At 45.3% G+C, this 27848-nt stretch overlaps 1 protein-coding gene across 1 annotated transcript in view; it reads right to left on the minus strand.

Annotated features, from left to right (window-relative positions):
• The window catches only part of LOC124001441 (polypeptide N-acetylgalactosaminyltransferase-like 6), a 219649-nt gene that overhangs the window by 38727 nt on the left and 153074 nt on the right, over positions 1-27848 (minus strand). Inside the window, exons 5-6 of the mRNA XM_046308172.1 lie at positions 21101-21286; positions 18198-18381 (exon numbers count right to left, since the gene is read on the minus strand). Coding sequence (XP_046164128.1) covers positions 18198-18381; positions 21101-21286 — 370 coding nt within the window. The remainder of the gene's footprint in view (positions 1-18197; positions 18382-21100; positions 21287-27848) is intronic.

Here is a 27848-nt window from a genome sequence, read left to right on the forward strand (position 1 = left end):
AAACATAACATTTTGCATTGTTGCCAAAAAGTTCAATTTTGGTTTCATCTGACCAGAGCACCTTCTTTCACATGTTTGGTGTGTCTCCCAGATGGCTTGTGGCAAACTTTAAACAACACTTTTTATGGATATCGTTAAGAAATAGCTTTCTTCTTGCCACTCTTCCATAAAGGCCAGATTTGTGCAATATACGACTGATTGTTGTCCTATGGACAGAGTCTCCCACCTCAGTTGTAGATCTCTGCAGTTCATCCAGAATGATCATGGGCCTCTTGGCTGCATCTCTGATCAGTCTTCTCCTTGTATGAGCTGAAAGTTTAGAGGGACGGCCAGGTCTTGGTAGATTTGCAGTGGTCTGATACTCCTTCCATTTCAATATTATCGCTTGCACAGTGCTCCTTGGGATGTTTAAAGCTTGGGAAATCTTTTTGTATCCAAATCCGGCTTTAAACTTCTTCACAACAGTATCTCGGACCTGCCTGGTGTGTTCCTTGTTCTCCATAATGCTCTCTGCGCTTTTAACGGACCTCTGAGACTATCACAGTGCAGGTGCATTTATACGGAGACTTGATTACACACAGGTGGATTGTATTTATCATCATTAGTCATTTAGGTCAACATTGGATCATTCAGAGATCCTCACTGAACTTCTGGAGAGAGTTTGCTGCACTGAAAGTAAAGGGGCTGAATAATTTTGCACGCCCAATTTTTCAGTTTTTGATTTGTTAAAAAAGTTTGAAATATCCAATAAATGTTGTTCCACTTCATGATTGTGTCCCACTTGTTGTTGATTCTTCACAAAAAAATACAGTTTTATATCTTTATGTTTGAAAAGTTCAAGGGGGCCGAATACTTTCGCAAGGCACTGTATGTGTGCACATGCATCTATCTGTCCGATGTTAATCATCGTTTGTTATAAGGGATATTATACTTTAGTAATACACAATGACCTGGTGATGTAAAAGTCTAATAATGAAACGATCTTCCATATTCCTACAGATACCTTCAAAATGATTGCCTACAGTTACCGTGTAGGGCACTGCAAGGTTGGATGACCAGGGCCATCTGGGACTGCCTCCTGGGAGACTTCAGGTGAGTGAAGGCTACCTGTGTCCTGCATAACTTCATGATGATGGACACAAGGACCAGTAGGGGATCTGCAGCTCGCCCTTGTGCGCCAGAGGAGAAGTCTGCTGCTCTGCAGGATGTTTCAAGGATGGGGTCGAACAACGCAGCACGGGAGGCAATCTGTGTGCGGGAGATCTTCACCTCCTACTTCTATGAAGAGGGTGCTGTTCCCTGGCAACACCATAGACAACACTAAGCACAACCAAATGCTCATCCACATTGAAATTAGAGTATTCTTCCATTTACTTAGCTATGTCAACTGCAGTTGTTCAATTCCCAGTTTCTCTCCTTTTACATTCTACTTATCAGGTGAGGGTGCTGTTCAGTGAAGGGTGATGTCTGTACAAAACCCAACAGGCTCATTTAAGAGTCACCCATATTGAAAAAATGTAGAACAATTAGACACCCTACAGTGGGGCAAAAACGTATTTAGTCAGCCACCAATTGTGCAAGTTCTCCCACTTAAAAAGATGAGAGAGGCATGTAATTTTCATCATAGGTACACTTCAACTATGACAGACAAAATGAAAAAAAAAAATCCAGAAAATCACATTGTAGGATTTTTTATGAATTTATATGCAAATTATGGTGGAAAATATGTATTTGGTCACCTACAAACAAGCAAGATTTCTGGCTCTCACAGACCTGTAACTTCTTCTTTAAGAGGCTCCTCTGTTCTCCACTCGTTACCTGTATTAATGGCACATGTTAATGGCACACTTTTTTTTGTTTGCACCACCAAGATTTACATGCTAAAATCGCCACTGAACTCACAGCTAAAAAATATTAGGAAAGCAATCCAATGTTATTTGTTGCCTAGACTTTACTGCAAATGACGCTCAATTCCAGAGAAAAAAACAATCAAATCAAATCAAATCAAAGCAAATTTTATTTGTCACATACACATGGTTAGCAGATGTTAATGCGAGTGTAGCGAAATGTTTGTGCTTCTAGTTCCGACAATGCAGTGATAACCAACAAGTAATCTAACTAACAATTCCAAAACTACTGTCTTATACACAGTGTAAGGGGATAAAGAATATGTACATAAGGATATATGAATGAGTGATGGTACAGGGCAGCATACAGTAGATGGTATCGAGTACAGTATATACATATGAGATGAGTATGTAGACAAAGTAAACAAAGTGTCATAGTTAAAGTGGCTAGTGATACATGTATTACATAAGGATGCCGTCGATGATATAGAGTACAGTATATACGTATGCATATGAGATGAATAATGTAGGGTAAGTAACATTATATAAGGTAGCATTGTTTAAAGTGGCTAGTGATATATTTACATCATTTCCCATCAATTCCCATTACTAAAGTGGCTGGAGTTGGGTCAGTGTCAATGACAGTGTGTTTGCCGCAGCTAATCAATGTTAGTGGTGGCTGTTTAACAGTCTGATGGCCTTGAGATAGAAGCTGTTTTTCAGTCTCTCGGTCCCAGCTTTGATGCACCTGTACTGACCTCGCCTTCTGGATGATAGCGGGGTGAACAGGCAGTGGCTCGGGTGGTTGATGTCCTTGATGATCTTTATGGCCTTCCTGTAACATCGGGTGGTGTAGGTGTCCTGGAGGGCAGGTAGTTTGCCCCCGGTGATGCGTTGTGCAGACCTCACTACCCTCTGGAGAGCCTTACGGTTGAGAGCGGAGCAGTTGCCGTACCAGGCGGTGATACAGCCCGCCAGGATGCTCTCGATTGTGCATCTGTAGAAGTTTGTGAGTGCTTTTGGTGACAAGCCAAATTGCTTCAGCCTCGTGAGGTTGAAGAGGCGCTGCTGCGCCTTCTTCACGACGCTGTCAGTGTGAGTGGACCAATTCAGTTTGTCTGTGATGTGTATGCCGAGGAAATTAAAACTTGCTACCCTCTCCACTACTGTTCCATCGATGTGGATAGGGGGGTGTTCCCTCTGCTGTTTCCTGAAGTCCACAATCATCTCCTTAGTTTTGTTGACGTTGAGTGCGAGGTTATTTTCCTGACACCACACTCCGAGGGCCCTCACCTCCTCCCTGTAGGCCGTCTCGTCGTTGTTGGTAATCAAGCCTACCACTGTTGTGTCGTCCGCAAACTTGATGGTTGAGTTGGAGGCGTGCATGGCCACGCAGTCGTGGGTGAACAGGGAGGACAGGAGAGGGCTCAGAACGCACCCTTGTGGGGCCCCCGTGTTGAGGATCAGCGGGGAGGAGATGTTGTTGCCTACCCTCACCACCTGCGGGCGGCCCGTCAGGAAGTCCAGTACCCAGTTGCACAGGGCGGGGTCGAGACCCAGGGTCTCGAGCTTGATGACGAGCTTGGAGGGTACTATGGTGTTGAATGCCGAGCTGTAGTCGATGAACAGCATTCTCACATAGGTATTCCTCTTGTCCAGGTGGGTTAGGGCAGTGTGCAGTGTGGTTGAGATTGCGTCGTCTGTGGACCTATTTGGGCGGTAAGCTAATTGGAGTGGGTCTAGGGTGTCAGGTAGGGTGGAGGTGATATGGTCCTTGACTAGTCTCTCAAAGCACTTCATGATGACGGAAGTGAGTGCTACGGGGCGGTAGTCGTTTAGCTCAGTTACCTTAGCTTTCTTGGGAACAGGAACAATGGTGGCCCTCTTGAAGCATGTGGGAACAGCAGACTGGTATAGGGATTGATTGAATATGTCCGTAAACACACCGGCCAGCTGGTCTGCGCATGCTCTGAGGGCGCGGCTGGGGATGCCGTCTGGGCCTGCAGCCTTGCGAGGGTTAACACGTTTAAATGTCTTACTCACCTCGGCTGCAGTGAAGGAGAGACCGCATGTTTTCATTGCAGGCCATGTCAGTGGCACTGTATTGTCCTCAAAGCGGGCAAAAAAAGTTATTTAGTCTGCCTGGGAGCAAGACATCCTGGTCCGTGACTGGGCTGGGTTTCTTCTTGTAGTCCGTGATTGACTGTAGACCCTGCCACATGCCTCTTGTGTCTAAGCCGTTGAATTGAGATTCTACTTTGTCTCTATACTGACGCTTAGCTTGTTTAATAGCCTTGCGGAGGGAATAGCTGCATTGTTTATATTCGGTCATGTTACCAGACACCTTGCCCTGATTAAAAGCAGTGGTTCGCGCTTTCAGTTTCACGCGAATGCTGCCATCAATCCACAGTTTCTGGTTAGAGAATGTTTTTATCGTTGCTATGGGAACGACATCTTCAACGCACGTTCTAATGAACTCGCACACCGAATCAGCATATTCGTCAATATTTTTATCTGACGCAATACGAACCATGTCCCAGTCCACGTGATGGAAGCAGTCTTGGAGTGTGGAGTCAGCTTGGTCGGACCAGCGTTGGACAGACCTCAGCGTGGGAGCCTGTTGTTTAAGTTTCTGTCTGTAGGCAGGGATCAACAAAATGGAGTCGTGGTCTGCTTTTCCGAAAGGGGGGCGGGGCAGGGCCTTATATGCGTCGCGGAAGTTAGAGTAACAATGATCCAAGGTTTTACCACCCCTAGTTGCGCAATCGATATGCTGATAAAATTTAGGGAGTCTTGTTTTCAGATTAGCTTTGTTAAAATCCCCAGCTACAATGAATGCAGCCTCCGGATAAATGGTTTCCAGTTTGCAAAGAGTTAAATAAAGTTAGTTCAGAGCCATCGATGTGTCTGCTTGGGGGGGGGGGGGGGTATATACGGCTGTGATTATAATCGAAGAGAATTGTCTTGATAGATAATGCGGTTTACATTTGATTGTGAGGAATTCTAAATCAGGTGAACAGAAGGATTTGAGTTCCTGTATGTTTCTTTCATCACACCATGTCTCGTTAGTCATGAGGCATACGCCCCCGCCACTCTTCTTACCAGAAAGATGTTTGTTTCTGTCGGCGCGATGTGTGGAGAAACCCGTTGGCTGCACCGCCCCGGATAGCGTGTTCCCAGTGAGCCATGTTTCCGTGAAGCAGAGGACGTTACAGTCTCTGATGTCCCTCTGGAATGCTACCCTTGCTCGGATTTCATCAACCTTGTTGTCAAGAGACATTGGCAAGAAGAATGCTAGGGAGTGGTGCGCGATGTGCCCGTGTCCTGAGTCTGACCAGAAGACCGCTACGTTTCCCTCCTTTACGAAGTTGTTTTTTTGGGGGGTCGCTGCATGGAATCAATTCCGTTGACCTGTTTGTAAGGCAGAACACAGGATCCGCGTCGCGGAAAACATATTCTTGGTCGTACTGATGGTGAGTTGACGCTGATCTTATATTCAGTAGTTCTTCTCGACTGTATGTAATGAAACCTAAGATGACCTGGGGTACTAATGTAAGAAATAACACGTAAAAAAAAACAAAAAACTGCATAGTTTCCTAGGAACGCGAAGCGAGGCGGCCATCTCTGTCGGCGCCGGAAGAGATGGAATACACTAACAATACACTAATATTGCAGTTAGCCATGCCTTTATAATAGAATGCTTGTGACCACACACATTCAAATATTGCACTTGGGGGAAAAAAAAGATCTTAAAGTAGAATGAAACAAACAGGCATTCTATTTCTGCTCTGTTATATTGGCCACTGTAGAAGACCGATCAAGTGCACAAGGCTAAGTGTGCAAAAATAATGTTCACTGAGTAAAAACTAAAACAATCCCCCTCACTCACACACAACTGTATATCAAGTTCAACACAACAAAAGCAATAGCTTTGAGCTACACTGCACGTTATTACATTTTACACTTTCTGCCTGTGGACATCTGTTCTACAATGTGCCAGCAGCAGAGCATGAAACCCTTTGTTGGCATAATTGATCTCATTCAGGCAGGGAGTACACCTGGCACACCCCTTTAAATATACCGTATTGAAAAAAGCGAGAAAGAGGAAAAGTGTGTGGTGTTCCTTTCACCTCTATAGTGGCATCCAGCTTAAGCCATGTATCCCTGATAAAGTACTCTGCAGCCACTTAGTGTGGACACCAGGTGAGACCACAAACACACATTCCTGTTGAACACTATCTTTAACTACATTATTTTCTCAATAACTACCATATTTTCTCTCCTCCCTTCTCCCTAAATCCTCTAGGTTATCAAATCAAATCAAATGTCATTGGTCACATACACTGTTTTAGAAGATGTTCTTGCGGGTGTAGCAAAATTATTGTATTCCTAGCTCCAACAGTGCAGTAGTATCTAATAATTTACAACAATACACACAAATCTAGGATGAGCAATGTCTGAGTGGCATTGACTAGAATACAATAGCATATAATAGAATATATATATATATATATATATATATATGAAATTAGTGAAGCAGTATGTAAACATTATTAAAGTGACTAGTGTTCCATTATTAAAGTGGCCAGTGATTCCATGTCTATCTATATAGGACTGCAGGCTCTAAGGTGCAGGGTTGAGAAACCGGGTGGTACCCGGCTAGTGATGGCTATTTAATAGTCTGATGGCTGTTTTTCAGTCTCTCGGTCCCAGCTTTGATGCCCCTGCACTGACCTCGCCTTTTGGATGATAGGTGAACAGGCCGTGGCTCGGAGAGACTATATATTTCAGCTATGTCAGTGAAACCCCCCCTTCCCCCTGCATCTGAACTGGCTGACACATAGAGGGCATGACCAACTTAGTCGGGTCAACAGGAAGTGTTATTAAAGTGATTTATTATTAACTGAGATACAGATAGAGATGTAGTTGTCCCAGAGTTAATGATCCAAGGTCAGTTTTGCATTTCACCTACTGATTTATGAGGACTGACAATGTTAGAATAAATCTTTCTCTCCATCTGTCTCTCGTCTGCAGGTATGTTTTGATGTGAAAGAGGATGCCAACCCCCAGGCCCGTCATTGCCATCTCACCCGCTACTAAGATAACCTTCGGGCCAGCTGGGGTTCCAATGCTGTTAGGAGACACCGCTAGAGACACTATTATGTAATTGTGATGAACTGAGAGAATATTATGGTTGCACTGTGATTCATTAATCATATGCTGTCTTCCTTGCCCCTCTGTTCTTACCTCTTTCCCTTTCAGTATTTTACACTCTGTCACACCTCTCTACCTACCGCGTCTTTCTTCCTCTGTTTATATAATGCACACCAGATGTGCATTTAAGTACAGATTGAACTTGTATTTATAATATCATATTACAATTATAACATTTGTAATGCATGTATTTAAAACACTTGGATAATGAATTTATTTCAATGAAGCGTTTCACATTCTCTACTGGTTGAAATTAAGTCTCTCATTTGATGAAATACAACCCCTATCCTGTGTCCTTAGATCAATGCAGATGAAGGGCATTAGATATTGAGATGAACCGGTTTTAGAGTATTTACATGATGCATAGGAAGTGTAGTGTACAGTGTTTTAAATTATGTTTATGTATATATGAATTACAAATCAACCTTTAATGACATAAATCATGTTTCTAGTCTATTGCATAGTTACAATGTGTAACCAGGTCGTAGCTGTAAATGAGAACTTGTTCTCAACTGGCCTACCTGGTTTAATAAAGGTAAAAAAATATATTTAAAAAACATTGATGTTCCAGGACCAGGATTGGTGAACACTGTTGACGTGTATAATTGTAATACATACATGCAGACACAGCATCATTCAAAGAATGGAGTTTGATACTCCTGCTATTGGATATGACTTAAAAGTGTCACGACTTCTACCGAAGTCGGCTCCTTTCCTTGTTCGAGCGGCGTTCGGCGGTCGACGTCACTGGCTTTCTAGCCATCGCCGCTCCATTTTTCATATATCCATTTGTTTGGTCTTGTTCCCTGCACACCTGGTTTTCATTCCCCAATCAATCTACATGTATTTATTCCTCTGTTCCCCATCATGTCTTTGTGTAAGATAGTTTGTGTTCGTGTGTATTGTTGACGCGCCAGACTGGCTTGTTTTTTCCGTGTTATTTTTCACAAAGATGTTTATTGTTAAACATGATTCTTTTGACTGCTTTGTGCGTTTTTCACTTTTGCTAAATAAAGTGTGCGCCTGTTCACAAATCTCTGCTCTCCTGCACCTGACTTCGCTACCAGTACGCACACATCTGACAAAAAGAATGTCTCACATACATTCATACCTGCACCTTTATTTGCAAAGGTAGGGTACATGCTCAGTGAATACAACAGGTTATGATGGCTGAGGTTCATAGCTAGGTTCTGAACTAATATTTATACCAAATATTTTAGGGTCCATACATAGATTGGCTACATAGCTAGTTACACATCCATAGGCATTCTGGTATTTTTATCCTCCACTACACAATAAGCAAGAAAATAGTTAGCTAGCTACGTTACTTAAGCTGCATTGCATGGGAAATATCAGCAAGGCAATCTTACAAAATGATACATTCAATTTGCAGTAAATTCTTTAGCTAGCTAGATTCTTTACATCCATTGGTTCACAAGACGACAACCTGGTTTGCTGGTTTTCTCAGGAGTCCCTAAAACATTAAACAACACAGTTACAATTTCATACTCATGTCACAACACCCATAAAGCTAGCTAGCTAGCTGGCTAATGTTAGCTAGTCAGCTAGCTTGCTAAATAGCTATTTTCTTAAATTAACTTTATGACAAAAAAAATGCATAATCGTTTGTCTCTACATTAACTAACATATTCTTCTTCTCAACAGTACATTTTTTTCATGACTCGTTATGACGTTATAATGACTTACATTTGCTTCCATCCTAGTACATCAAATGTACTATTACCTACCGCTGGCCAATCGGATGGCTCAGACTACCGTGTCTGCAGTAATTTAGCAGGCATAAAAGAAAGACACAGCAAAGTTGATACTGTGAGATTTCAAAACGTTTAAAACCATGACTAGAGAGAGACTGTCAACGAATAGGGCAAAGAGCTGCTGTTTTTATGAGTGAGTTCATGTTTAAGTTCTTACTCAGCACTGTCAACACTGTATTCAACACTTTTAGAACCCATAAAATGCCCGTTCTTCCTATTTCCACTCAGCTCTACAACAAGCACTGCAGCAGTGATGAATGAGGAGGAAAGTGTATCTATAATCTTGCATTGTTGTTATTATTAGTGGCTTGGGTCTTTTTCAATAGAGAAATATATCACTTTCTCTGTTCATAAGAGTAACAACATGGATTTGTGCATGAGGCAGAAATAATGCGGTGCGACTCGAGCCTCCCCATCAGCTGGAAGACGGTGTCCCTTCTTGGTCAGTGTCAGTGGAGGAAAGGGAGAGCCTCCCCATCAGCTGGAAGACGGTGTCCCTTCTTGGTCAGTGTCAGTGGAGGAAAGGGAGAGCCTCCCCATCAGCTGGAAGACGGTGTCCCTTCTTGGTCGGTGTCAGTGGAGGAAAGGGAGAGCCTCCCCATCAGCTGGAAGACGGTGTCCCTTCTTGGTCAGTGTCAGTGGAGGAAAGGGAGAGCCTCCCCATCAGCTGGAAGACGGTGTCCCTTCTTGGTCAGTGTCAGTGGAGGAAAGGGAGAGTAGTGGGATGTTGAGAGGCGGACCCTCAGATAGGCGGACCATTAGATACAGACACCATCAGCCCAGTAAAATAAAAATAAAAAGCAAATGATTTAAATGTATGCTCACTCAGCTGTGCCTCACAACTAATATAACAATGGATCTATAACCAGTGTGATCATATAGCCCACCTCAAATTTTGAAATATAATTTTTAAAAATGGCCTGAACAATAATGTATTGGCAGGGCAATTCAAGCAAAGCCAATATGCAGTGATAATGTATTGGGCATATAGCTTACTGCACATTCCTCATTGCTACAGTACTGTTTTTAATTGGTTAATGTTGCATATGCTTATGGTTTGTAAAAAAATATCTGAGTGGTAGATCTCGGCTTGCATTTTGACTCAGAAAAGGATGGTGACCATTGTTCTAGAGTTTTCCCTGTTAACACTATCAACGTTTCCCTTTACAAGGCAATATTAGACAATTTCAATGCAACAATACAGAAACAAAACAAACTATGATGAAATAACCACAGTAGCCTACTTGGCCACTGTTAAAACTGTAACTTAAAGTGGGTACAGCCTCAGTGTTCACAGCTCTGGAAGTTACACAGAATTTTCACAACGTTCAGGTTTGCGCTCAGCAGACCTGAAATTTGCTCAGTGACAAAAAATATTAGAGGGAACATTGCTTATAAACACACACACACGAACAAACACATGCAAAACACACCCACACACTGTTTAGGGAAACTTCAGCCAAACCACAGTTATTACTCTACCACCCATATCATTTCCATCAATAAAAAACACACAATTTATTCAGAGCTTAAAATAAAATAGAAAAAGCATCAACAGAGATTGCCATCTGCTATCCACTAGATAGCACAGTCCAAGCTCCCCACTGGCCAGCATTGTTTAAGCTCGCCACTGGCCAGCACAGTCCAAGCTCCCCACTGGCCAGCATAGTTTAAGCTCGCCACTGGCCAGCACAGTCCAAGCTCCCCACTGGCCAGCATAGTTTAAGCTTGCCACTGGCCAGCACAGTCCAAGCTCCCCACTGGCCAGCATAGTTTAAGCTCGCCACTGGCCAGCACAGTCCAAGCTCCCCACTGGCCAGCATTGTTTAAGCTCGCCACTGGCCAGCACAGTCCAAGCTCCCCACTGGCCAGCATAGTTTAAGCTCGCCACTGGCCAGCATAGTTTAAGCTCGCCACTGGCCAGCACAGTCAAAGCTCCTCACTGGCCAGCATAGTTTAAGCTCGCCACTGGCCAGCATAGTTTAAGCTCGCCACTGGCCAGCACAGTCCAAGCTCCCCACTGGCCAGCATAGTCTAAGCTCGCCACTGGCCAGCACAGTCCACGCTCTCCACTCACCAGCACAGTCCACGCTCTTCACTGGCCAACACAGTCCAAGCTCTCCACTCACCAGCACAGTCCACACTCTCCACTGGCCAGCTCAGTCCAAGCTCTCCACTCACCAGCACAGTCCAAGCTCTCCACTCACCAGCACAGTCCAAGCTCTCCACTCACCAGCACAGTCCAAGCTCTCCACTCACCAGCACAGTCCAAGCTCTCCACTCACCAGCACAGTCCAAGCTCTCCACAGGGGAAAATGGAATAATGGATGCCTTAACCATCTTATGGCCAATTATGGACGGCTTTATTAAAGGGATACTTCAGGATTTTGGCAATGAAGCCCTTTATCTCTACTTCCCTAGAGTCAGAAGAACTTGTGAATATTTGTATGTGTCCTCCTGCATCCCTTTAAGCAGCTCAATTCATGGAAATGGAAGGGAGGATTAGCAATGTGTATAGAGGGGGAGTTGTGTGTGTGCGAGTGTGTAGGGGGGAGTCATTTGCAATGCAAGTCCATGCAGCCAAGGTCAGAGACTGCCAGCGGGCAAGGGGAAGTCAGCTGAGAATATAGGCCCAATGTGTGTGTGCTATCCAGTGATACAGCTCCCTGCTCTCTCTGCATAGGTACCCCCCTCCCGTCATGTATTTATTTCTCTTTATATAATCCCCTCGCCTTGAGGCCACCATGTGCAGATTGTGCGTGTGTCTGTGTGTGTGTTTCTGTGTGTGTGTGTGTGTGTTCAAGGCACAGTAGTAGGAGACGGCAAGGGCACACAGTCACTCTGTCTCTGTATGGTGATTATATTTTGATTAAAATGAATGTACTGTACATATCCATTAGTCAATGCCCTCCACCTCCACAGACTGCATATTATACAGAACAATGGGACCCTAGTATATGGAGTCAGCTATAATGATATAATAGAATGTAGGGATGGCAGCAGTGTCTGTAATATATGAATGAGAGTTTATTGTATTGTACTAATTGACGCTTCGCTAAGCCCGTAGGTGCGCTCACCCATTTTCTTATGCAAAGAAATGACAGGGTAACCTACTCTGCTGACACTGACAAACAGATCAATAAAAACGATGTTGTCTGATCCATCTCATAGGCCTACAAAAAGGAGAGACACAAATACAGTATGATGTCCATCTAACCTGGAGGAGGAAGTGATTGTCCAAAAACAAACAAAAGTGGCACTGACCCAATGGCAGACAGTGAATATGCACACTCAACGGGGATATGGTCGATGTTATCTGCTGGTGCCAGTAAGATATGCGACTGTTCGCTTAATTAAGTTAAGAATGTTGATATCTAAAAGATAGACTGGAGTCTTTTCATTGCCATATCTTTACAGCAATAGCCATTTACTTTCCAAACAGGTTTTCTGCGATTGTCTTTTTAAATATTGCGATATGCTTGGCTGGGTCTCTGCTTTTCACTGATGGTAGCAACTCAACAATCATCTATTTCGTATTCGCAGCGAGTGCTGCCCAAATTGCAAGCCCTTCCGACTGTAGGCTATGTATTTTGAAGCAATCCCCGCAGCTATTTTTTTTTAAAGCTAATTATCCTCTGTGGCCAAATCATGCTTTCTGTTTTAGTGGCCTATATTGAATTATTTTATTTATTTATGTATAGACAGGAGTTAGCTAATCATTTTGGCAATTTATTTCAATTTACTTTAGGGATAGCTTCCCCTTGCCTTATGGACACGCCGCCTATGCTTTTTAATGTGGCATAAACACAACCAGTCATCTGATTGTCAAACAATCACTTAACAAAGGCGCTCCTGTTGGCTACCCACGCACATTCGTCCACTCAGAAACTCATTTCAGCATCCAAACCCCAACAGTGCACTGTGCACCCGCAATTTCATGAATGCAAAGAGGCATCTGTTACAAAACACCTACGTGTATTGTGATGACATTCTGCAATTGTCATTAGGCTCACACTTGTAGCCTGAACTGATGCATGTCCACGCCACTCATCTCCGCCTTGGCGCCGAGCGTTTTGGCCACCCATCTCCGCCTTGACAAAATGTAAGTGTTCTCCTCAAACCACAACACAATTTAGATTGCATAACACCCGGTTTCCAGTCAATTCGCTAATTTATCATTGAGCTGATATGCAGTAATGTTACAACATTGTGTAATAGCCTATAGGCTTACGTTTTTACCGACATGGCTTACCCCCACTAATTATTTAACTGGGATGCCGTACCGGACTGTCTTACTTTCCCCTCTGTCCACCTCCCTTGGTTACTGTTACAATCTTGGACATTTTCCTGGGAAACCCAATTCGCCCAATAACCACTGGCGAAATCCCCCCACAATGATAACAAACTTTAATACACAATGAAATTAAACACAGACTACCCTTTGGTAAGCAGGAAACTCTAGGGTATGATGTGGTGGACTGTCAACTGCTTCTCGTGAACCTGGTAAAATTATGTTTGTAGTGTAGCTAGCCACTGATTGGCTCTGAATTCAATGTGAGCATGTAGCCAAATCTACAATCAATTTGGAGCAAACTAGTGCTCTGAAATTGTACCCTGATGTCGACCTCAGATGGGAGTTAATATGGCTAACTTAGCTAGCTAACATACATTTCGAGAAAACAAGTTATATTAAGTGGTTAGCTAGGTAGCGTTAGCAATGTTTGGTGGTCAAGCTAACCCCCTGAGCTATCAAACAATGTAACAAAAGTATCATTTTGGATTTAAATACCAGCTCTGCATTTAAAAAATCACAGTAGCATGTACTCCTGATGCACGGCTTCATTATTAAGCCGTTTAAAATATATATTTGAATAAAACTTGTTTTCCCACTGGCTTTCATTCATTTCAAACATGAGCTTGTCCGAGTGTATCATACTCAACCATACTGCTATCCATTGGAGTACTGTGATTGGTTGCCCAAAATTCTGGGGATGGGCTTAGCGAAGGTTAAATTGAGTCGACTATGGTGATACAGTACGTATGTAAAGGATATTATGATGATAGTGTTGTTGCTGTTAGGCCAGTAGGTGGCGATATGACATCAGATATAGACAGAGAGAGAGGTCAGAGTGCAGGTTATGTCATGATCTGAATGTGGAGAAGGGAAGTGCGTGTGTGTATGTGTGGGGGTGTAGTGTCATTTAACAAGATTAATGCCCATCGACCAGCGTTGTGACAAAGTTAAATTATCAGGTTTAATTTAGTTCTGATGTGCTAGGACCGATCGACACACACACACACACACACACACACACACACACACACACACACACACACACACACACACACACACACACACACACACACACACACACACACACACACACACACACACACACACACACACACACACACACACACACACACACGCAGAGTATGAAAAAAAGAAGCAAAATGTGTCTTCTCAATGGATCAGTCATTTCACAATGAGCTTTGTTCCAGATAGAGGAACTGCTTTCATCTGATAACAGGCGCTAAGATCTATATTAAGGCATCTTAGAGGAGCACACTTCACACATACCAATGTGTTAGTGCTGAATGTGCCAGGCAGGCTGGCAGGCAGGCAGGGGGGAGGCAGACAGGAAGGAAGGCAGAAATGGATGGAGGGAAGGCATGCAGGCAGAAAGGCAGGAATGGAGGAAGGCAGGGATGGAGGCAGGAAGGCAGACAGGGGCAGGCAGGCCTACAGCCCTATGTGGCGCCACCAGTAGAAAGGCAGGAGGGATTTATTGAAAGCCTGTGGAATCCTGTATCTCCTCTGCACCTAGCAGTAGAGCCTCATTACCAGTCCATCATATGTTTGTCTCTTCCTCTCTCTCTCTCTCTTTCTCTCTTTCTTCTGAAATGGAGAGGCGATTGTTAAAAATCATAGTTGCCCCATTTTGTATAACTCTCCCACTCTTTTTTTCAAACAAAGTAGGAAATCAGCGGAGCCGGAGCAAGTTGTTTTATGTTTTCTTTTTTTAAATGTACAAATCCACAAAATGTCCTGACTTGACGTGGAAGTTGGTGGTCCTTCTAGTTTCACACAGAGAAAGGGTTGTTCACAAACAGACTGACTGACTAATGTATTAAGTCTTGGACATCTTCAGAAGCCTTGGTTGGTAGTTAACACGGGTGCCTGCCATCAGTGCCATGGCACGTGGCAAAGTTTAACATGGACACACTGCCTGTTACGTTGTCAGCATCAGGGTCCTCCTTTATGCCTCTTACCCTGACCTCAGATCAGATGCTACGGAGTGTCCCATTCTCCCTCCACACCATACTCACAATAAAGTGCACATCGTTGGTTATAACAAAGGAAGAGAGCCTTCTCATCCTCAACATTCTCCTGTACATAAGGTACTGTTATTCTAATGAGATATGTGTGTTCTGTAGAATCATTGCAATTAAGTAGAAACCTTGGCCTAAGCTAGTTATTTATATTACATTGTTCCTCCCTGTTGGATATTCTTCTTAACCTCCCAGAGAGACAAGGTTGTGATGAGGAATATGTCCAGATATTCAGCTCGGTATGAAAAAATACTGGTCTCGATATTGATTTTACTTTCTTCCTTGTCTCCTCTTCGTGTTGTTAACTTCTCTTTTCTCAAACCCGAAACAAAATCACAGCACCCACAGGGAAAAAAATAAATAAATAGGGGATTTAAAAGGAGCAAGTCTTTCACAAACGTTGCCCCCTACGTGATGACACCGTAGGTGAGATAAAAAAAAATCACTCTTTGATATCTTTGTTAGGAACATGAACATGGAAGAGCTCCTTTCAGAACACGTACGTGGCTCACTAAAAGTCATGTACTCAAAGTATGTGTTCTGCTCTGTTCGACCAAGCAATGAGTGAAAATGGAATGGTTGTAGTATTGTGTCTGCTGATACAAATTAACATGCCTTCAATACAGTACTTGCTCGACTTTCAAAGTGCGATTATGATTACGATTATGTCATTCCACCAGAATACCAACCCCGCACAGTGATTTTTCTCAAATAAGCCACTCGAGTCTAAATATATTGGTGCAGTAGTAATCTCATTTAAACTGTAATCATTTCAGTGTACCCGCCCCATGTTCACAAACAGCATTGTGGGTATTATCTTGGTTGAACAGAATCTCTCTCCCATAGCCAAACATGACAGATGGAGGCAGTTTGGGTGAGTGTTACATTTCATGAGCATCATCCTTCTGCATTCATTCCCTTAATGAATCCCAATTTAGCACCGCTTTGACTGGGACACCTGTGGTAATAGGACACACACACGCACGCACGCACGCACGCACGCGCGCACGCACACACACACACACACACACACACACACACACACACACACATTGAAAGTTTAGGATGATGGAGCTGAGATGAGAAAGCAATGTGGGAGGGTTAAAGGTCTGGTTTATCAGTGCAACAGAATGGAGCCAGGGAGGCCTGGCTGGGAGTCTGGCTGTGTGAGTTGTGCTGGCTGGCTCCAGAGAGGATCCATGGATTCATGCCTGGTAGGGGGTGCATGCTGGGCCTCTGGGCCTATAGGGGAGCATACAAGTCTGGGCAGCCTACTGTGAGCTGCCCTGGGCCAAGTCCTTAGAGTCTGGAGGTGTAGGAAGCAGCAGCAGCCTGGGGGGATAGTCTGGGAACAGGGAGAGGGTTCGTTGGAAGGTAGGAGGGCTGTCTGTCTGCATTTCTGTCTGTCTGGGTTTAGGATAAGAAGAGGACCATTGAGTGTGGAGAGCTTAGCCTCAGGCTATAGGCAGAGAGGTGGGAGATTTGGATAAAGGGAACCAGGAATGAGAGCTGGTGTTATAGAATTTAAATTAGGTAAAGGTTCAGATCCAGGGGTGCATGGCATTGAGCTGTCAGTGTTTTGGGCAAGTTGCGGTGGAGGTGGGAGAAGGATATTTGTTTGTCCTAGGAAAGGTCTAGATACGAGAAGGGAGGGAGCCGCTAGTCAAGGGAAAACAGCACCCTGACAGCTGGATTTCTGAGTAGGTCGCACAGAATGTGGATAAGCACACGTGCACACACACCTCTATATTTACCATCTCAGCATTTACACAGTTTAACCCCTGATGATGCCGTTGCCCTTGAAGAGGACAGGTGCTGATTTGCTTCATTAATAAACCATACTGTATCTCTATGTAAATGGAGGAGGTGTAAAATGCCAACCGCTCCCTGTGACCTGGGATAAAAGTATCTGCTGACTGGGTAAAGCTACGCCTGCGTCCAAAAAGGCACCCTATTCCCTATTCAGTATACTACTTTTGACCAGGGCCCTTAGGGGAATAGGGTGCCATTTGGGACACAGACCAGAGGTAACACCCACTGGATCATCCTGTTCTACCTCTACCTACGTACCTCTGTAGATCTGTGAGCGATCGCCAGTCGGAGCCTGACGCGTTAAAGAGATCAAAAAAAGGGGTTGGTTCAGATGTGTATCTTTAACAGCAAGTGCTTACCTGGGATAGGATAGGAGGAACTCTTATCTCCCCGAGGGATAAAATGGCCTTAGACACAGATCACAGACCTCGATCACAAAGATATTTGAGGGTGTAAAGAGTGACTAACTGGACAGCTTGCCAGACATCGTGAGTCATTTCTGGCGGTCTAAAAGAGAGGTTAGCGGGTTCCTTTAAGCATTCATTGCATACAGAGTAATAGCAGCAAGCAAAAAGTCCCTAGCAGGGGAATGAGAGAGTGAGCCAGAGGAGTCAGTCACAGTGAAGAGTAGAGGATGTTACAGCCCAGTGACTGCTGTGCTGCTCCCAATCCCCTATCCTCTATCACCGTCTCACACATTTCACCCCCAACTGGCGACGCAGCCAAGGCATTAAGCCCAGGATTAATTTAGAGGGATATATGAAGAGAGCCGAGCAGAGGAAATTAGCTTTCTAGCTTTCTCACCTGCCCTCCTTGCTGCCTGGCTGCGCCACTGTTCTAGTAACTGACTGGGGGAAATGATTCAGCCGTGCGGCTTGTAGCAGGCTGGTGTCGTGTGTCATAAATTAGGCTGCGTTTACACAGGCAGCCCAATTCTGATCTTTTGACCAATCACGTCAGCTCTTTCACATCACATCTTTTTCAGAGTTGATTACTTAGGATAGGAGGAACTCTTATCTCCATGAGGGATAAAATGGCCTTAGACACAGATCACAGACCTAGATCACAAAGATATTTTAGGGTGTCAAGAGTGGTCAAAAGCCCAATTTAGTTAAACAAATATCAGAATTGGGCTGCCTGTCCATGACACATAAGGTGGTTGATAGGTGTGTGTGTGTGTGTATGACTGCGTGCACATGCGTATCTGTGTACTCACTCATAGGGATCACTTGTGTCGGGACCCTGGAGCTCTGGAGGGATGGGGATGCGTTTGTAGTACATCTCCCAGTCGAAGGCTCCCCTCATGGCATCCCCAGCCTGGGCTTCATATCCAAAGTGGTTATGGTCGATCACGTCAATCATAGGGCACACGATGGTCTTGGGGTTCTGGGCAATCTGGTCTTTATGGGGGATGGAACAACAGAGAGAAAGAGTGTGAGCATGTATCAATCACCATACCCTGCTATTCTTTCTTTCTTTCTTTCTTTTTTTTCTATCTCTTGTTTTTCTCTCTCTCTCCATTTCTCTGACGTACACATAGGGAGTGGAACCAGGGCAATTGCTTTTGTTCCCTTGGACCTCTCTCCCTCCGTCCCTCCCTCTGTCCCCTTCTACCGCTTCCTCCCTCCTCTCCCCTTATGTGGAGGTCTCTGGGCAGCTCTGCTCCTCCGACAGCGAGTCACTGGACGATTAGAAACAATTACAGCGTTTCAAAGTAGGTTGGCTCCGTGGAGGCCTGAGAGCCAACCTCGACATGTCTGTTTGCCGTGTGTGTGTGACTGAGCTGAGCAACGATAAGCCGCCCCAGATCTGTCACACCCTGCCCACCTCTCTCTTCTGTGGGCCGTGTGTGCTGGACCATGGAGAGAAGGGGAGCAGAGGCCCAACACCACAGCACTGAGACTAATGGGGAGTGACATAACAGTATTCTACATTGACACACCTTACTATCAATACTGTAGCCTGGTCCCAGATCTGTTTGTGGTCCTATGGCTATTGCCATGCCATGGGGCTCAGTACTGGTGGCCTGGTCCCAGATCTGCTTATGGCCAACTTATCTCACACGGTTAAGATGTAATTTAATTGGCATATGGAAGGCTGTACAAACAGTAATTACCCAGCTATAAGCCCCCCCCCCCTTGGCCCTGCCAATATAAACATACAGAAACTATTGACTTGAATCAGTTGGTGTTTATGTGCAGGTCTCTGTAATATTCATCTAGTGTGCTTACTGTGACACAATCCTTTGTTTTATTCCCTTACATTTCCAGTGCTGCGGCTATGTAGGCAAAATGTGAATAGAGAGAGAGAGAGAGAGAGCTCCCAATTGTAATGAAATATAAATGACCAAAAAGGCAAATAACAAGAGGCAAATGGGAAGGGAACTCTCATTAAACGACAAGGGACTGCATTTCAAATGGAGCAGTCAGGTGAAAAATAAAACTGTAAATGTAATCCACCCAGTTGCCATGCCCACACTTCCTTATCCTATAGGTTTGTTACACATAGCGAAAGAGCGGTTAATTCAAAAGTTGTTCCGTTCGTTATGTGGGTTATACATTATGTCCTTTGATCAAGGTAAGATCCAAGGTTTGTAGGAGATCCAAGGAGAGAGGAAGCATTAGATTCAGAGAGCAGTGATAAAACCTGGCCTGTTAATTAGAATGGTGTGGTGTTGGAGTCTTAGATCTACAGAGAGAGAGAGAGAGAGAGAGAGAGAGAGAGGTAGACGGAGAGGTTGAAATAAGAGAGAAAGAAAGAAAGACAAACAGCAAATCCCTGTATTCCACTGATCTGATATCAGAGCCCGGCAGGATGATTGCATGTGTCACCGTGCCTGTGGTTGGCCTGGGGTTCACTGCGGTATCTCCTCCACTCTATTCATGCATGCGAGCCCCACAGCACAGCATGGCCTCCCTCCTCCGCTTCACGCCCCACATTACATCAGCCTCGTAAATGACACCCTATTCCCTTTATAGTGCACTACTTTGACGAGGGCCCATAGGAAAGTAGTGCACCATAAAGGGAATAGGGTGCCATTTGGGATGCATACCTCATCAGCCCCGCTCTGTTCTGCTCTCTGACAGGCAGGCGGCTCCATTCCAACCAATTAAAGAACCCCATACTGCGAGTCCTCTTTCTCCGTTAGCCAGAAGACAATGGGGCCATGTCGTGGAATGGTGGTGGTGGTGTGGCTATTATCTATTATTATTATTATCATAGGGACCTGGGCGTACATATCTATCATACCTTTCATGGGAATCCCAGTCCCTGTGTGATTGAGTACAGTAATGGCTGTAATCACTTCACATCCATTTACTTTGTGCTGGGAGATGGCTATAATCAGGGTCCCTAGTCTCCCTAATGTTGCAGTAACATACTATGCTGGTATGTGAAGAACAGCACACCTGTTCACAGGCTACACGTGATGCGACAGCCCAGGAGGCAGTTTCTCTGCTTAGGGCTGCACCCCTGGTGCGGCGCGTCGGGAACGTGCATTGAACATGGATTCAGGCTGCACCCCTGGAGCGGCGCGTCGGGAACGTGCATTGAACATGGATTCAGGCTGCGCCACTCTTTTATCAAACAAACTACAGAAACAGACAGATATTTCCTTTGTGAAACTGACAGATATAGAAGTGTGAGATAAGCCAGTTTTCTTATGGAGATTTTAACCTTCTTACTCTCTCACACGTTCTCTAGCTCGACCCGTCCCCCTTTCTTTCGCTCTCCTGACCCAAACTCCTCCCCGGCGCCACTCTCTTCTTACAGGGAAAAAAGACGGCTAAAAGATCTAGCTCGACCCGTCCCCCTTTCTTTCGCTCTCCTGACCCAAACTCCTCCCCGGCGCCACTCTCTTCTTACAGGGAAAAAAGACGGCTAAAAGATGCACCTTCTCCGTCCCACTTTGCCCGACCTCTTCTCCCCCCACTTTCCTTTCCTGCTCACTCCTCTCCTGGCCCAAATCTCTCCCGATCAAAGCTTTTTTTTGTGTTATCTTTACCTGCAGCTACGCTCTGAGACTCCGTTCCAGTCGACTCACCGAACAGGGGGGACTACACTTTGTGTGGCTGGTCCACACACGCGCGTACACACACACACACACACACACACACTCACCAAGCAGGGGGGGCAGCCAGTTGACGTTGGCCTCACAGTGAGAGTCCAAGAAGGTGAGGACCTCTCCCTTGGCCACCGAGGCCCCCAGCAGACGGGTACGGATCAGACCCTCCCTCTTCTTGGTCCGAACGATGCGCACCTTGGGGAACCGGGCCATGTACTCCTCCAGACGGCCCTTCAGGTGCTCTGGGAAGGAGAGAAAAAAGGTTAGAATTAAATCCATCCCTATACAATACATTCCTCAAAGATAATCTATTCAAAGAGAGAAGGGAGAATGTTATAAAAGGAAATCCATCCATATACATTATTTTGTACATGGGTTATGATCACCTCTGTCACACACAGAGAGAGGAGGAGAGAGATTTATAATCATATATATTTTATTTATATTTTTTATTTATCCTTTATTTAACTAGGCAAGTCAGTTAAGAACAAATTCTCATTTACAATGACGGCCTATCCCCGGCCACACCCAGACGACGCTGGGCCAGTTGTGCCCCGCCCAAAGGGACTCCCAATGACGGCCTATCCACGGCCACACCCAGACGACGCTGGGCCAGTTGTGCCCCGCCCAAAGGGACTCCCAATCACGGCCTACCCAGACCACACCCAGACGACGCTGGGCCAGTTGTGCCCCGCCCAAAGGGACTCCCAATGACGGCCTACCCAGACCACACCCAGACGACGCTGGGCCAGTTGTGCCCCGCCCTGTGGGACTCCCAATCACGGCCGGATGTGATACAGCCTGGATTCGGGGCGGCAGGTAGCCTAGTGGTTAGAGTGTTGGACTAGTAACCGAATGGGTGCAAGATCAAACCCCCCAGCTGACAAGGTAAACAATCTGTTGTTCTGCCCCTGAACCAGACAGTTAACCCACTGTTCCTAGGCTGTCATTGAAAATAAGAATTTGTTCTTAACTGACTTGCCTAGTTAAAAAAAAAAAAAAAAAAATCGAACCAGGGGCAGTAATGACGCCTCTGGCACTGAGATGCAGTGCCTTAGACCGCTATAAGAGGACAATGGCATTCCAGAAATCCCTATAACGTATACCATGTAGCCATATGACCATGCCTTATACAGTAGGAGTTAAGATCACAGTTGTGTCACAGAGAGAGAGGAGAAAGGAGAGGTAGGAGAAAGGAGAGAGAGGCGAGAAGAGGAAGGGGTGGTGATGTTATAGAGTAGGAGTTAAGATCACAGTTGTGTCACAGAGAGAGAGGAGAGGGAGGAGAAAGGAGAGGTAGGAGAAAGGAGAGAGAGGCGAGAAGAGGAAGGGGTGGTGATGTTATAGAGTAGGAGTTAAGATCACAGTTGTGTCACAGAGAGAGAGGAGAGGGAGGAGAAAGGAGAGGTAGGAGAAAGGAGAGAGAGGCGAGAAGGGAAGGGGTGATGATGTTATAGAGTAGGAGTTAAGATCACAGTTGTGTCACAGAGAGAGAGGAGAGAGAGGAGAAAGGAGAGAGAGGCGAGAAGAGGAAGGGGTGGTGATGTTAGCTCCCGGCTGCTCATCAGCTCAAGCTATCTCCAGGCCACTGATGGGGCTGATTATTCTGGATGTGCCTGAGCAGGATGGGTCACCAATCAGCTAGTCGTGCCGGAGAGACACTTATGTCATCATTACTAGAGACGGGAGGGGATGACACTCTAGGTAGATTACACAGACCAAGGAGGTGTCAGATGGTACATTATGAAATACAGAGGGAGAGAGAGGTAGAGAGAGGGAAAGAGAGAAACAATCAGTGTTGCTCTTTTCCTTGAAATAGGAGGTAATTCAGGGTATTTGAATTGAAAGGAGAAGGGGGAGCGAGAGAGAGAGGGAGAGGAGTGACAGAGAGAAAAGGGGATACAGAAAAGTAAGAGAGAGAAGAGATGGAAAGAACGAAAAAGGGAGAGGGGTAAGAGGGAAAAACAGAAAAGTAAGAGAGAGAAAGAGACGGAAAGAATGAAAGAGGGAGAGAGGGGTAAGAGGGAAAAACAGAAAAGTAAGAGAGAGAAAGAGACGGAAAGAATGAAAGAGGGAGAGAGGGGTAAGAGGGAAAAACAGAAAAGTAAGAGAGTGAAAGAGACGGAAAGAATGAAAGAGGGAGAGAGGGGTAAGAGGGAAAAACAGAAAAGTAAGAGAGAGAAAGGCAGAGCGATGGTAAGATAAAGAGATGGAGAGAGAGAATTTCATCTCTAGTGATGTGTTAATCTAATCTTGCTATTGGATCATCATTCTCCTGGTCCCATTCAAGGGCATTAACGGTTAACGTCCCTTGTTAAGATTGCCCCACTGTTAGCACTTGATTGAATTGTTGAATTGGTCTCTGTTTTTTTAAAATCTATTACAAGGAGCAGTGGTATAGAGGCCCACCTGATAAACCAAGGAAAATAACATGGCGGCAAGGCTAACCTATATAAGGACTTCATAACCCATACAAGACACATTCATAAGCAGTAAATAAGCATGTCATACCGTAAAAGCTTGTTGTCGGTCAACCTTTGTCACATTGTGTTTGTAATAACTGAAATACAGTTCAATATGATCCCTCTATATACATGCATGCATACAAATAAGAACTGTCACCTTATCAAAATAATAACAATGAACATATTCTTACTGACATCTATTTCCAGAAATCTAATTTAGAACCTGAGAGACGAAGCAGGGGAATGTGATGGAAAAAAGCATTCAAAAATCGACATTCATTCACCCCCCCCCCCCACCTCTCTCTCCCTCTCTCTCAGCCCCCTTCTCTATCTCTCTCTCTGTGTCTCTCCCTCTCTCTCACTTTCTTCCTCTCTCTCTGTCTTCCTCACTCTCTCTGTCTATCTCTCGCTCTAACTCTGTCTCTCTCTCTCACTCTCTCACTCTCTCACACTGTCTCTGTTCTCATATAAAGAACTGGTAATGTGTTTGACCCCTTCCTAACAGACGCCAAGATGACCATCAGTATGGTGGCAGTATAGTAGAACAGGAGAACCATCCTTATCTTCCTTCATTGTATTATTTGTTCATTTCCCTGTCGGCGGGAGGTTTTTGCATGCCAACCGTGTCCCCGTTACCGGCATCATTCAAATCCTTTAAAGGTAGCCGTTAATACCTGCATGCTGGGGCTCTATCACACGCCTGCAGCCTCGGCCGCTGTTTGTCCGTGATTAGCTACACCGCTTTCCTTTTTAAACGCTCCCCATCGCACCATACCGCACCCTGTCTGGATTTACACTAGTGTTGAAATGGGAGAGAAAGGGGGAAGGAAGAGGGATTATTTCAGTCTATAGACAGATGCTGGTTTAGTAAGGTAGCCTAGCGGTTAGCGCGTTGGGCCAGTAACCGAATATCTGAGCCGGCAAGGTGTCGATGTGCCCTTGAGCAAGGCACTTAACCCTAATATGCTCCAAGAGTGCCGTACTACTATGGCTGACCCTGTAGAAAAACACATTTCACTGCACCTATTCGGTGTCAGACTTTTCTTTCTAGCATCTAAGACCAACCCTCTTCCTGGATATCTACTGTCCTGGAGGTTTTCACTCCAACCCTCTTCCTGGTGATCTACTGTCCTGTAGGTTTTCAGCCCAACCCTCTTCCTGGAGATCTACGGTCCTGTAGGTTTTCACTCCAACCCTCTTCATGGATATCTACGGTCCTGTGGGTTTTCACTCCAACCCTCTTCCTGGAGATCTTACTGTCCTGTAGGTTTTCAGCCCAACCCTCTTCCTGGAGATCTACGGTCCTGTGAGTTTTCACTCCAACCCTCTTCCTGGAGATCTACTGTCCTGTAGGTTTTCAGACCAACCCTCTTCCTGGAGATCTACTGTCCTGTAGGTTTTCAGACCAACCCTAATTTAGCGTATCTGATTCAGCTAGTTAAGGTCTTGTTGAGCAGCTAATTTGTAGAATCAGGTGTGTTAAATTGGGGTTGGACTGAAAACCCACCGGACAGTAGATCGAGGTAGAGCATAAACAGACATTAGCCTAGCTACCACCTTTAGAAATGAACGCCAATAATACTGTCTCTACATCATCCCCCTGTAGGCCTGTAAGACCAGTGTTCTCTGTGTAACCCATTAGTCTACTAAAGAAGTCTGACCCCTGCTCAGTAACAAGTCCTTTTCCATTCCGGAGCCTATTATTCACATCGCAAACATAACCATACATCTGAGTGTTGGCAAAGACAATGAACCTCATTGTCCTATCAGCACACAGAGAGAATGTCCGGGTTGGCCAATAAGTCAGTCATTTTGTGTCCTTGAGTGGGGCACACCTCCCCAAAGTCACTACTCACCATCTAAAAAAGTTGGATTCAGCACTTTTCTTTTCCCTTTTCCTCTCTATCTTTCCCCTCCCCCTCTCCCTTCATCGCAACAAACTCCCAGGGTGTCTCCCCTTCAAACTAATGGCCCCAATAAAAGTGACAGTAGCTGTATGAATGAGATGCCTCCCGGCCTGACCCGGCGCTCTCTCTCGGATCGCTCTCTCGCAAAGGAACAGGACGGCAGGAGGGGAAATTAAAAAGGAGGGAGGGAGAATGTTTCAATGTTTCACCGCTGCTAGGCTTGTTAGTGTAAGTGATATGCGCCACCTAGAAAACGCTAGGGAGCTCTGGAGGAGGTTGGAGGGGTCTAAAGAGGTAAGAGGCGGGCCAATTCCCTGTACAATTTCCAACAGGAAAGAGAGAGATCTATCACGCCAGGTGTCCTTTGAGTGGTTTATTAATCAAGGTCATAAATCAACGGACTGACACATGGCATGGTTGCTACGGCGGCGGAGGTGACAAACCGTTATGGAAGGGGGGAAAGTTTTGCGATCCCAGTGGCGCTGCAGCGAGCCCGACGGCTCGTGATAAAGGGCAGCAGCCATGGCGGTGGGTTGGGTTCCTTCCTCCCTGCTACTTTGATGTTTTACAGGCAGGGGGATAGTCTTTTAAGGTGCTCTCTCTCTCTCTCTCTCTCTCTCTCTCTCTCTCTCTCTCTCTAAACTGTCCTCGGGCGAATTCTCTTTGGGACCCACTCTCTCTCTCTCTTCTTCTTCCCTCCTATTCTCTCTCTCTCTCTCTCTCTCTCTCTCTCTCTCTCTCTTCTTCTCTCTCTCTCTCTCTCTCTCTCTCTCTCTCTCTCTCCTTCTTCCCTCCTATTCTCTCTCGCTCTCTCTCTCTCTTCTTCTTCCCTCCTATTCTCTCTCTCTCTCTCTCTCTCTCTCTCTCTCTCTCTCTCTCTCTCTCTCTCTCTTCTTCTTCCCTCCTATTCTCTCTCTCTCGCTCTCTCTCTCTTCTTCTTCCCTCCTATTCTCTCTCTCTCGCTCTCTCTCTCTTCTTCTTCCCTCCTATTCTCTCTCTCTCGCTCTCTCTCTCTTCTTCTTCCCTCCTATTCTCTCTCGCTCTCTCTCTCTTCTTCTTCCCTCCTATTCTCTCTCTCTCTCTCTCTCTCTCTCTCTCTCTCTCTCTCTCTCTCTCTCTCTCTCTCTCTCTCTCTCTCTCTCTCTCTCTCTTCTCCTCTCTCTCTCTCTCTCTCCTTCTTCCCTCCTATTCTCTCTCTCTCTCCTTCTTCTCTCTCTCTCTCTCTTCTTCTTCCCTCCTCTCTCTCTTCTTCTTCCCTCCTATTCTCTCTCTCTCTCTCTCTTCTTCTTCCTCCTATTCTCCTCCCTCCTATTCTCTCTCTCTCTCTCTGTCTGTCTGTCTAAACTGTCCTCGGGGGAATTCTCTTTGGGACCCACTCTCTCTCTCTTCTTCTTCCCTCCTATTCTCTCTCTCTCTCTCTCTCTCTCTCTCTCTCCTTATTCCCTCCTATTCTCTCTCTCTCTCTCTCTCTTCTTCCCTCCTATTCTCTCTCTCCCTCTTCTTCTTCCCTCCTATTCTCTCTCTCCCTCTTCTTCTTCCCTCCTATTCTCTCTCTCTCTCTTCTTCTTCCCTTCTATTCTCTCTCTCTCTCTCTCTCTCTCTCTCTCTCTCTCTCTCTCTCTCTCTCCTTCTTCCCTCCTATTCTCTCTCTCTCTCTCTTTCTTCCCTCCTATTCTCTCTCTCTCTCTCTCTCTCTCTTCTCCTTCCTATTCTCTCTCTCTCTCTCTCTCTCTTCTTCTTCCCTCCTATTCTCTCTCTCTCGCTCTCTCTCTTCTTCTTCCCTCCTATTCTCTCTCTCTCTCTCTTTTTCTTCCCTCCTATTCTCTCTCTCTCTCTCTTCTCCCTCCTATTCTTCTTCCCTCCTCTCTTCTCTCTCTCTCTCTCTCTCTCTCTCTCTCTCTCTCCTCCTTCTTCCTCCTATTCTCTCTCTCTCTCTCTCTCTCCTTCTTCCCTCCTATCTCTCTCTCTCTCTCTCCTTCTTCCCTCCTATTCTCTCTCTCTCTCTCTCCTTCTTCCTCCTATCTCTCTCTCTCTCTCTCTCTTCTTCTTCCCTCCTATTCTCTCTCTCTCTCTCTCTCTCTCTCTCTCTCTCTCCTTCTTCCCTCCTATTCTCTCTCTCTCTCTCTCTCTCTCTCTCTCTCTCTCTCTCTCTCTCTCTCTCTCTCTCTTCTTCCCTCCTATTCTCTCTCTCTCTCTTCTTCTTCCCTCCTATCTCTCTCTCTCTCTCTTCTTCTTCCCTCCTATTCTCTCTCTCTCTCTCTCTTCTTCTTCCCTCCTATTCTCTCTCTCTCTCTCTTCTTCTTCCCTCCTATTCTCTCTCTCTCTCTCTTCTTCTTCCCTCCTATTCTCTTCTTCCCTCCTATTCTCTCTCTCTCTCTCTCTGTCTGTCTGTCTAAACTGTCCTCGGGGGAATTCTCTTTGGGACCCACTCT

Source organism: Oncorhynchus gorbuscha, linkage group LG17, assembly GCF_021184085.1.
Source record: "Oncorhynchus gorbuscha isolate QuinsamMale2020 ecotype Even-year linkage group LG17, OgorEven_v1.0, whole genome shotgun sequence".
NCBI classification, from domain to species: Eukaryota; Metazoa; Chordata; class Actinopteri; order Salmoniformes; family Salmonidae; genus Oncorhynchus; species Oncorhynchus gorbuscha.